This window comes from Dendropsophus ebraccatus, chromosome 2 (genome assembly GCF_027789765.1).
Source record: "Dendropsophus ebraccatus isolate aDenEbr1 chromosome 2, aDenEbr1.pat, whole genome shotgun sequence".
NCBI classification, from domain to species: domain Eukaryota; kingdom Metazoa; phylum Chordata; class Amphibia; order Anura; family Hylidae; genus Dendropsophus; species Dendropsophus ebraccatus.
The window spans coordinates 186409156-186421552 of record NC_091455.1 but is presented as its reverse complement, the minus strand read 5'-3'; the positions used below and the strand labels follow the sequence as shown (position 1 = coordinate 186421552).

The window sequence follows — 12397 nt, the reverse complement described above, 5'->3', positions numbered from 1 at the left end:
CATCTGAATAAAGCTCCCAAAGCACATAATACAAGATGATCCAAGTCTAGCCATATGATACACCTGAACAGGTAGCAGTTACCTATACAGCACCATTTTAGAAATTTCCCTATTTTCATTCTTTGCTAGTCCATAATTATAATCATGGAAACTTCACAGTGCTATTAAAAGCCACCCACATATGTATGCGAAAGAAGAACCGGTGGAGCCTCATCTACTAGGCACTGCTCCCACCAGAATCCTGCTCCATACTGATGAGGGGAAACACGCCGAAAAAGCTTTCTGTGGATGGAGACCTGGCCTTTGTTTTTCCCTCGTCATTGACTTATGGGGCCATCAATATGTTGGTTTTGGTGGTTTCCCTATAGGAGCCACCCTTTGGCTTGGTCCTTCCCCGATGGATATCTGGCTGGTCCTGTGTTTTGAGACTCTTAAATGAGGCTCCACGGGCTCTTCTTTTGCATATTCATTTTTCCCAGGGAGCAATGCACCTAGGATTTGACTGTATCGAGCCCTTTTTTACTAGCAGCAGACCGTGTTATCGTTTGGCTGGTCTCCCTGAGATCAGTGATCTGTTCCTCTTATGACCCACATATGTAGTATCAATATGGTCTAGTAATATGGAAAAACTGGCTTATATCAAATAACAGGTCACCTTTCATTTGTCAGACAACTTATAAAGAGACCGTGACCTGAACACTACTGTGTAAGAACTCATCAGCATGAACGAATAGGAATCCACCAATACTCTTCTAGTAACTGATCACTAAACTAGTCAGCCTGTAAGCACAGAATAGTAAGGTGATGTCAACAATGGATGTCTGGAAAAAAAATACCTAAAGTTTCCGGAATATTTCGCCTTTCTCGGTTGGTGTCAGAAAGCCGGATTATTGTTCCCTCTTTACGCTCAGTCTTGAAGCGTAAGCGGCCGCTCTCTTCCTCCTCTTCATCTTCGTCGTCTTCATCAAAGGCTTCTTCTTTAGTGTGTGAGGGATGTTCTTGGGACTCATTGAGCACCTAAGAAACAAGAAATTTATTAGAAAGACTACAATGGTCAATGATAAAATATATTACATAAGCCACAAGACACCTAGCCAGTCCAAATAACAGACTTTGAGGGGGTTTTTGGAGGCTTCTATCAGGATGACTTATTCTTGCAATATCAGGTCTGATCCCTAGAACCCCCTCAATCAGCTGATTGAAGGGGCAGAGGCTGCAGCATCTCCATTTCTTACCAAGCATAGCTCTGAACGTTACACAGTGTCTATAGGTTTGCAGTTCAGTCCCATTCACTTGAATAGAACACAACTTTAGCTAATTGAACTAAAGGTCCCCATAGGCCTTATACTTTCGTCTGCTGTACCCGCAACTCACTGAGGGTTGGGATAGCACTGAAAAATCAGACTGATCCCTTAGTTCTGGAAGAAATAAGCTGCAGCCATGGAGAACACAGGAATGCTTGTAGAGCTGAAAATTCCTGTATATGGGGAGGACAGGAAAGATAACTAAAGGCTGAGCAATCATTTGGCACTCAGGTATTAAAGGTGTATAGCCACCTTAAGACAGACTACTGAGCCATGTCTAGTAACCAATACACTGTAAGTGAACAGGGCCCTCACTCCCCTTAAAGTGTCACTGTCGTTTAAATTTAGTACAGCCGATTTTAAGAAACTTTGTAATTGTATTTATTAACTGAAAAATGCATTTTTATCATGAAAAAGCAGTTTGAAGCTCTCCCCCCTGTCTTCATTGTTCTCTATGGAGAGGGGAGAGATGAGGCATCAAACCAACAGGACAACAAAGAGTTATTTTACAACTACATGACCCGGCTATCTCCTCTTGACAGTCAGCACTGACCTCTCTGACCTCTGAATACAGCGGTCAACCAAATCCATGCCTGTAATCCTTTGTTCTCTGCTCTCTGCTGCAGACTCATGTCCCCCCCCCTCCCCTCTCTATAGAACAGACAGGGTTGTGTCTGATGCAACAAGTCACAGTTTAATGATATTTTGCAGTGAATGGAAAAGAGGAGGGAGGGGGGGACCTGGGGAAAGTCTTTTTAAATGCAGATAATGACATATTTGCCTAATAAACCCAATTACAAAGTTTCTTAAAATCGCCTGGACTATTAATTTCTGAAAAAAATAAATATATATGACAGTGACTCTTTAACTAATTAGTGTGCAACTCTGCAGAGTCCATTTATGTACCCACAGAATTATACAAAGATGCTGAATATGTCAGCGCCATATAAATAAAAATTATGGGGATTATTGTGGCACTTGTCCCCAATAAGAGCTGATCAGCTGAGGTGCTATGAGTTAGAACCTCACAGTCTAATATTCATGGCTCATTCTAAACAAAAACATAAAGGGACTAGGAGACCCCTGTGACAAGGTTACCTCTTCAGATTCATTTACAAGGTCTTGTGGTTCCTGTATGTTTTCAACCGTTTCTTCCTCAAAGTGTTCTTCTGTGGTTTCTTCCACATATTGCGGTTGTTCTTCACTTGTTTTCTGCCTCTTGAATGACTGTGAATATTCTTCATCCTTAAAGATGTAAAACATTAACATTTTTACTTCCAGGTGTGCACCAAAATGACTGTACATAGAAATCAAACAGGGCATTATATAGGTAGGTTATTTTCCATCTTTAACCCCAAACACTCATAAATTCTTATACCTGTATAATGCAACATGTCACATGCTAAGTGTTTGAGGGGTACTGCAGCAAAAAAAAAAAAAAAATCTTTCAAATCAACTGGTGCTAAAAAGTGCCAGGGATTTGTAATTTACTTCCATCTACAGTGGGCTGTGGCTGCTGGAGAGGATGATGGCAGGGGGACACTAAGGGACACTGAGCATCCCTCTGCCATCATCCTCTCCAGCAGTCACAGCCCGCACAGCTCTGGGAGTCGGGTTGTGACATCACCATTTTATCCAGAAGTAAAGCCTTGATGCAGTAGTAAGTGCAGGGAAAAAAGCACTTTATAAGCATTTCCCGTAATAAGTCTATATTGGTGATTTGTATAACTTTTCAGGGACAATACAATACTTTAATAAACATTTTCGCCGAACTTCACCTTTGAGGTAGGCTGAGTATTGCTAGTGCTCCATGCAGCAGTGCTAGTGAAATGTAACTGCTGGAACCAGGGCTCGTGCAGTCCTGCAGTCCCTGACACAGCCACTGGGGGCAGCAGAGGGGCTGCTGCCAATGTAAAAATTTGCCAATGTAATTTTTTTGTGTACAATTAATAGATAGAGACATATCCGACCATATAAAACTTAAATTTTAATAAAGTTCAAAGAAATAAAAAAAAAACAAAAAAAAAACGATTTTCTCCAGAATCCTCCTTTAATACCACATTTTCCTGTATTCGCCTCCACTTTACCAAAACTGGAAAGTAAGACAGCTGCAGCATAGGACACTATTTTTCAGAACACAAATTTAGAGGGATTTTGGGCCTTGACCCATAGTTTTAGGATTCACAGGTCAAGCTAGAAAAACAAATCGCTCTGGCCTGAAAAGCCTCCTCCATACATTACACAAGATTAACTCTTTTTGTAAAAGCACAAAGGAAGCATCTTTTTATAAATCTATTATCTCGGTGGGTAAACATGGATCTCCAATCTCTTCATTCAGCCTTGGACAGCTATTAGTTACAAAAATGACCGGCGAAAGCAATCAATCATTCCCTCCGAGTAAGCACCTTAAAGATGTCTTTAGGAAGTCAATAATCTTTTAGCTTTAGATGACTTTATCAGATCTTGCTCAAAAGCCTGGATAATAGCTTTTGCATTAAACAGTAGGAACAATTGCGAGTGGACCTCAGAACACAAAGCGGTTTTCATCCATGAGGATACAATCCTCAAGGTCATGATTCTCTCCTGCCATCGAGCGGAACAAAGGGCCGCTACCTGACGACAAACAAGCTGTCAACGCAAACTTTGTCACCATCTAGATAAAGAAACTGGCAGCCACTGATAATAGGTCTAATTTTCATCTCTCCAACTGGAAGGGAACACATCTCACACTGTCCTCCAACCCAAGTCCCATGAAAACCCTTGATCAACACAGATACAAGACGACTTACTTGGAATTCATCCAGAGGTTCATTGATCTCAATGTCCAGCACCTCATCTGTGGTTTCCTCTTCTTCGTATTCTACCTGATCCTCGCTTCCCTCGGCATAGTTTTCTTCATAGGCCTCAACGAGGTCTTCGGGACCGGTCTCCAGCTCCTCAGTTTCCTCATAAAGTTCTTCGGTCTCTTCTTCAAACTCTGCTTCTTCTGCCGCACACTCTTCATTCACGCTTTTAGAAAGGTCAAAGGATGACATGCCGCCGATGGTTGCATTAAGACTAACTGTGACTCCTTGTGAGCTAGAATTAAAAAGCGCATGTTACGTAGTGGCATTAGATTCTGGTTAGGTCACACGAAGATCTAAATTTTTTTATATTTCCAGTATTAATCCTGTGTAGCTACTGTCCTTCAAAGGGGTTTTCCGTTCAAAAAATACTTGTCCCCTATCCACAGGATAGGGGAGTAGTATGAGATTGCAGGGGGTCAGACCTCTGTGCCCCAGGGGATTTTCTATCAGCCCCAGGCTTTTTTATATTAATCGAGCCACAAGTACAGCACATGACCAGCTCCAGAAAGAGTGGACACACTCTTATCTCTCTGGCAGCTCCATAGAGAATTTTTAAATTGGAAAACCCCTTTAACGTGGAACTCCAGCAGGTTTCACTAGAAATGTAAAATGATCCATCACCTTCCAACAAAATGGTAGAAGTTTATGTAGCTTAAGAAAAAGGCCTCATTCTCCCCTCACAACCCCAACACACCCATATTCATCAGTCTGTAAAACTGCTAGAAATCATCCTAAAATGATTACTGAGGGATAAGGTTATATGCTGCCCACAGATGTGTTAGGAAATGGTAAAGAAAGAGACAGTGAACACAACAGAGGCACAGACAGAGAAGGTGCTGAAGGCTCTACTGTATGTGTCCCGGTACCCAGCTTACTACTGCTCTAGAATGATTCCGGGGTGCTCCTGAAAATTTAATCTGCAAAGAGGAAAACTGGTGGTGAAAAACTGTGAGCAGTGATGGACTTTTACTGTTCTAGAAGCAGAGTGAGCAGTCATAGTAGTCACCGCTCCCTCTGTAGAGGCTGCTGCACACTCTTAGGTACTGTATATAAGAATGAACAGTACCTGGGGATAATGGGACCCTGCTGTGCCACACAGCGCTAGATCAGAGCAGGGGATCAGGCTCTGCAGTGCCCAACACAAACACTGGTGGCAGCAGAGGGGGCTAAGTCTCCCCTTACTGCTGGCCAGTCAACCAAAGGGAAAATCAGAGTAAAACTATAAAGTTTTTTTCTACTACATATAGAAATGATCGAATTTACAGTAATAGGGAAGCAAAGCGCTTCGCTTCTCAGTGGTCGGCATGTCACCCGGCGGCCTTGAACTCAGAGCTGCTCCTCCCCGGATGCCTGGAAAAGCTGAATCCAATCCTAGGAAACTTCTCCCAGTTTCCCGGGATAGGAACCAGTTCTTCCAGGTACCCGGATCGGAGTTCAAAGGAAGCCAGCTGACAAGCCGACGGCCAAGACTAGGGAAGTGCTTCGCTTTGCTATTACTGTAAATTCCCTCATCCCTAATTACAAAGTAATATACCTTTATTAAAGCAATGTATTAAAGGGGTTATCCAGTGCTACAAAAACATGGCCACTTTCTTTCAGAGACAACTCTTGTCTCCAGTTCAGGTGCGATTTGCAATTAAGCTCTATTTACTTTAATGGAAACCTGCCCAAACTGGAGACAAGAGTGGGGCTGTCTCTGGAAGAAAGTGGACCTGTTTTTGTAGCGCTGGATAACCCCTTTAAAGACTAATATTTAGTCTGCGGAATCCCCCTTTGGAAAAAAACAAACAAAAAAAGAACCTTTAATGTCCACACGATTTCTGCCACCATAAAGCAGCAGTTCAACCCCCAGTAAGAGAACAGAAATCAACACAAGTTGAATAGTGGTTCAGAGGTTACAACTATACCTGTAATTGGTTAAGTCCAACTCCTCTTCATCGCTCTGGAGAAGATCATCATTAAGTTCTTCATCTGACAGATCTACAGAGGTCTGGAGACCAAACACATACAGTCAGTCATTCAGTTTACATACCCTGGAATACCACCATACACGACATGTTTAAGATTAAGAGTTTACCTTCTTCCCAGGTAAGAAGTCCTCCTCAAGTAGATCATCTTCTAGTTCACTAAAGAAGAAAACAGAACAGGTAAATTAACAAAAACCATGAGAGAAATATGATCTATACAATATATCTCACAGCAGCCATCCCCTCCCAATGCTCTGACTGCAGGCTCACCGGTAAGATTAGTCACATACTCCATTATTTGCCGACATGTAGCGCGCGTCTAACATCTTCATTAGAACATGTATACTTAGTCTGACAAACAAGGTGCCGTCGCTGCTGTATAATGGCTTATCAGAGGGGGGGGGGGGGGACATATCTACCTGTCCCAGTCGTCATCCTTAGTTCTTCGTCTCCGAGACCGTTCTGCGCCAGGCTTATCAAACTGATCAAAGTCGTCATCTGCAAAGAGAGAAATCTTGTTAAGACGACTATTTAATAGATCGCTCAGAAACACTTAGACAACGTTCAAGATGCATAAAATATTAAGGTAAGATGCTGTAGAAGAAAACCATCTCCGCTGTATACTTTCTGCATGTTAGTTATGTGACTAGGGCAGAAGAGTGCTCTGTAAACAAACTATACTCAGATTGAAGAATTCACACCTCCTGTCCTGGAGGTTGTTGTTTTTGGCCCCTATATGTTGCTATATAGCATAAGATGTGCAGACGCGTTAAAGGGGTTATCCAGTCTTGTAAAACTAATGGTCCATGCTCACTATATGACATCGCTATTTTAATAATGCAGGTCCGATTTCCAACAGGGGAACATGGAAGAATGCGGCTGTCAGAAACCTTTGGCAGCAGCTGATCTCCCAAAGAACAAAGGGATCAGACATACTGAAGTCCAACAAGCCCAACTTGTCTCATCCGACATCTGCAGTTAGGAGGCCCCATGTACATTAGATAGTCAGCCGATCCAATGACCTGAATGGATGTCTTATAACATGTCACTAAACATCGAGGGATCTGCTGGGTAAAAGTAAATGCACACAAAGCATTCAAACTGCATTCAGACCCCGAAGGATATAGATTATTCCCCTCCCGGTATAGAGGACACAAGCACACTCAGCCGAGCAGAGTACATGTTTACAGGGAATCTGACGGAGTACCTGTCAGTCAATCGAGCATTATCTAATGCAGGGGTGCCAAACTAGCAGCCCTCTAGTGCTTGAAAAACTATAATCCTCCATCCCCTGGAAGAAAAGGATTTAGCTGGTCAGGCATGATGGTAAGGAACTGTAGTTTTGCAACAGCTGGAGGGCCGTGAGTTTGGGACCTGCAACCTAATGTATATGGCTGCCAAAATCGGCAGGAAATAAGGAAATAGTGGAGCACTAACAGTTTCACTGACTTAAAGTGTCACTGTTTGTTTTTTTTTGCAGAAATCAACAGTACAGGTGATTTTAAGAAACTTTGTAATTGGGTTTATTAGGCAAATATGCCAATATCTGCAATCCTTCCTTCTCTCTCTGTCATCCACTGCTCATTATCAGGAAATTTCAACTCTTTTATATCAGTCGGGCCCTGTCTGCTCTATGGAAAGGGGAAGGGGGAGGAGGGAGATTAGTCGCCAGCAGAGAACAAAGGATTACACAGTGAGAGCAGAGTAAAAGCATATATAGAGGTCAGTGCTGAACTCAGAGGTGATGTAGCTGTAAATTTACTCTTTGTTGTCCTGTCTTGGTGCCTCATCTCCCTCCACCCCTCCCCTCTCCATAAGAGAACCATGAAGACGGGGGGGAGAGCTTCAAACTGCTTTTTCATCAGGGGAAATGCCAAGATAATAACTTGAAACCACAGGACTGGTTTCAACATCTGATCCTCAGGGGTCCAGATACTGGGACTTCAGGGGTCCATACTGGGACTACCTACAGATCTCCTTAACAGGGGTCCCTTGCACCACAAGCAGTAGAGCTCACATACTCGACTGCACTCCATAAGAAACCTGTCATTTCACAGAGGGGGCCGGGGGTCTGTGTAAGGGGCCCCCTTCATGTGAATGGTTGGGTCACATAGGATTCAGGGCTGACCAAAGTTGAAGTAAGAACCCACAAAACCAAAGCATCATCAGTGGATGCATTCTGTCGTTCCGCATTACGATTGCTTGGTAGGACTTCCCCAAGGAACTGGAGCACCTGAAGAAGCGCTTGTCAAGTAAAACTTCTCGCCCCCCTGCCCCCCCCCCCCCCACCTGATTCTAGTTTGGCTCATCTCTGATTATATTTTTGGGAAACCCCTTTAAACGTGAGCTCCGGCAGCACTTGTGCGACTACATACAGCTATAGTCCATTCCCCACCGACACTTTTACTATCTGATATCCGAGATTTTCAAGGCATATTTAAAACCTGATGCAAACTACAGCGAGAGATCCATATATGCAAAGAGAAAGCGTCAGCTGTTTGGCGGTATTATTCAGATCTGTCCCCACACCGATCGCATGTTTAATGCCGTTCTTTCTTCCCGTATCGCATGACCTTCAGCTGTGAATCCGGGTGCTCCCCGTTCCCAGACCTTCCCCTCTTGTAGCTAAAGATAACAGCAAAACAGAAGGGGGGGGGGGACTATAGAAAGAACCCAGAGGATTATCCCAAGCCAAGTATCAGGTTGTAATCAGTCAATCTGTGCGGATCATTAGCATAATCAATGACAGAGAATCATCATGATAGCATCTGATCGCACAGAGCGCCCGCCGCCGAATGAATAGTCATTCTTCCCCGGGACAATTATTATTCATCGCATATACATTTTTGTATTGATCGCTGGTCGGAGTGGTATAGCTTGTTGATAAGAGTGGAGCCAAGGGGGACCTGGGGAGCTTCTTGTAGAAGGATCACAGCGATATAAAAGCACTTATAAACACATTCGCTCTGCCTTAAGAAGGTCCCGGGCGGATCTTAGCATATAATCACCTACAAGAGAGTACGTCCGCTACATCGGCATTTTAATCAGGACTCCAAACACGGCCTGGTGTCCCACGGGTAAAGCTTTAACATAAGGAGATGGGGGGGGGGGGGGGGCATGTCAGCGATCGACGAGTCATTCTCCGGCTACACAACAAATACCAGAGCAGCAACTCATTAAAAACGTAAAAGAATGGCATGAAAATTGGATAACCTTCTGTGGATTCACAAACTACATTATAGCCCTGACATGGGGAGGGTCAGCCGGGGCGCGTACTAATCTGCCCCTGACTTACGTACAGCTTCCATTTTTTATTTTTACAAAGAAACAGTACACACGTGGCACGCGGATCTAAAACCACCATCCAGAAAAACTGGAAATCTTTCACATAGGGCTGGACGATTCATACAATTAATTCAATCTTAACGTCAAAATCGATTACATTTTTTGTAAAAATAAAAACAATTAGAAAAAAAAAAAAAAGTGCGAGCATGCTGCAAATTTTAAATACCCAATGCATGTACATTCTATTGGGTAAAGGCAGGATTTGTATTCAGCAGAATAATCGACACACATCCAATTTCACCCTAAACACCTAAATGAGAAGTCCGGCGAAATATTTTATAAAGTATTGTATTGTCCCCCAAAAATCTTATAGAAACCCTATATAAACTGATGATGCTTATAATTTACGTTTGTACATGCACTTCCTACTGCATCAAGGCTTAACTTCCTGGATAACACGGTGAAGTCACTTCCTGGATAACACGGTGAAGTCACTTCCTGGATAACACGGTGAAGTCACTTCCTGGATAACACGGTGAAGTCACTTCCTGGATAACACGGTGAAGTCACTTCCTGGATAACACGGTGAAGTCACTTCCTGGATAACACGGTGAAGTCACTTCCTGGATAACACGGTGATGTCCCTTCCTGGATAACACGGTGATGTCCCTTCCTGGATAACACGGTGAAGTCACTTCCTGGATAACACGGTGAAGTCCCTTCCTGGATAACATGGTGATGTCCCTTCCTGGATAACATGGTGATGTCCCTTCCTGGATAACATGGTGATGTCCCTTCCTGGATAACATGGTGATGTCCCTTCCTGGATAACATGGTGATGTCGCTTCCTGGTTAACATGGTGAAGTCACGACCCGACTCCCAGAGCTGTGCTGTGGCTGCTGGAGAGGATGATGGCAGAGGGATGCTCAGTGTCCCTCCAGTGCCCTGTGTCCCTCAGTGTTCCTCTGCCATCATCCTCTCCAGCAGCCACAGCCTGCACAGCTCTGGGAGTCAGGTCGTGAATAGAGATGAGCGAATTTTCCTAGGTTCGGGTTCGTATGAACCTGAACTATCGGCTTCTGATTCCCGCTGTCTGCAGCCTCTGTAAATAGGGTGGATACAGCCTAAGGACTGCCTGGAAAACTGGGATACAGCCTATGCCAATGTCTGTATCCCAGTTCTCCGGGCGGTCCGTAAGGCTGTATCCACCCAGACAGTAGGAATCAGAAGCCTATAGTTCAGGTTCATACGAACCCGAACTTAGGAAAATTCGCTCATCTCTAGTCATGACATCACCATGTTATCCAGGAAGTGAAGCCTTGATGCAGTAGTAAGTGCAGGGAAAAAGCACTTTATAAGCATTTCCCGTAATAAGTGTATATTGGTGATTTGCATACCTTTTGGGGGTTTAATAAAAATATTTTCGCTGGACTTCTCCTTTAGGAGTACTGTACACGGCCTAAACACCAGTGTAAATGAGAGACAATCTACAGCTAGAGCTACACCACTTATCACTTAATGATTGTGCAGCCAGGACTACATGTTCATGCAGCCCTTTCCTTTAAAGGGACACTATCAGCAGGTTAGAAAAAAACCTTATCCTTAATCTTCATCCTATGCGCCATTTCTATGACATCAGCAGTTTAATTACTATGGTAATTAGGCATTTTGGTGCACTGGGGGCAGGACTTTCACTCCCATTGCACCAATCCACCCTGGCAGGCCCAATGCACTGGGAATGGTAGTCCCACCAGACAATGGTTACATGTAATAAGACCTTTACTCACAAGCCACTAACTAGTACAGACTAGGGATGTCACCATACCAAAATTTTGAGTTCGATACCGATACCAGCTTTCGGATTTCGATACTCAATACCAATTCGATACTAAATAAAAAGTTTGAGAAAAAAAAAAAAACACGTAAAAATACAAATATAATTTCCCTCCTCCCTGACTACAGATATGTTCCCCCCCATGCACAACATTTTTATTTATGTGACTTCTTGATCACTTTGTTACATTTTATAGTTCGGACAATTCACATGTAAAGGATGCCGAATTTTTTTTATTTTTTTTTTAAAGGGAAAAGGGGGGATTATTAGAACCTTTATTATTTTTTTATTTTAAAAACACTTATTTTTACATTTTTTAATTCCCCTCTAACCTCAAACATACCTTCCTGTGCACAACAACTCCCAGAATACCTTCTTGTGTGGAGTTGTAGTGCACAGGGAGGTATGCTAGGAGTTGTAGTGCATAAGAAGGTATGCTGGGATGTTTTGAAAGGCTGCTGCCACGCAACTGCAACTCCCAGCATACCTCCTTGTGCACTACAACTCCCAGCATACCTCCTTGTGCACTACACCTCTCAGCATACCTCCTGGTGCACTACAACTCCCAGCATACCTCCTGGTGAACAACAACTTCCAGCATAATTCCTTGTGCTTTGCAACTCCCCACAAGAAGGTATGCTGGGAGTTGTAGTGCACAAGGAGGTATGCAGGGAATTGCAGTTGTGCAGCTCCTGACACATACATGCATACAGCATACATTCTTGTGCACTACAACTCCCAGCATGCCTCCTCGTGCACAAAGAGGTATGCTGGGGGATGTAGTGCACAAGGAGGTATGCTGCTGGGAGTTGTTGTGCCAGGAGGCTGCTAATGCATTACAACTCCCAGCATGCCTCCTTGTGAACAACAACTCCCCACAAGAAGGTATTCTGGGAGTTGTTGTGTCACTGTATCGGTGGGCCCTGCGGGAAGGGGGGGGGGGGGCGACAGGATTGTGGACCCGGAGGTTGGGGAACTGGCTGGTGTAAGGGACCGCTGCCGCAGCACTGGCGGGTCCCGTATTTGGAATGGTTGAATGACTGCCGCCCGCGGGATTGCGGGCCGCAGTCATTAGCAGTGAGGGGCCGATCCATATGCAGCAGACTCGTGCTGCATATGGATCGGCTCTGCGGGGGTTAAATGCCGCTGTCGGTTATGAC

At 43.9% G+C, this 12397-nt stretch overlaps 1 protein-coding gene across 6 annotated transcripts in view; it reads right to left on the bottom strand.

The window, feature by feature from the left end:
* RBM33 (RNA binding motif protein 33) overlaps positions 1-12397 on the bottom strand; it is a 75609-nt gene that overhangs the window by 57685 nt on the left and 5527 nt on the right. For all 6 annotated transcript variants that reach the window (XM_069958883.1, XM_069958881.1, XM_069958884.1 and 3 more), the window contains exons 2-7: positions 6537-6615; positions 6228-6276; positions 6058-6140; positions 4094-4382; positions 2403-2549; positions 837-1017 (exon numbers count right to left, since the gene is read on the bottom strand). In XM_069958883.1, the coding sequence (XP_069814984.1) occupies positions 837-1017; positions 2403-2549; positions 4094-4382; positions 6058-6140; positions 6228-6276; positions 6537-6615 (828 nt within the window). The remainder of the gene's footprint in view (positions 1-836; positions 1018-2402; positions 2550-4093; positions 4383-6057; positions 6141-6227; positions 6277-6536; positions 6616-12397) is intronic.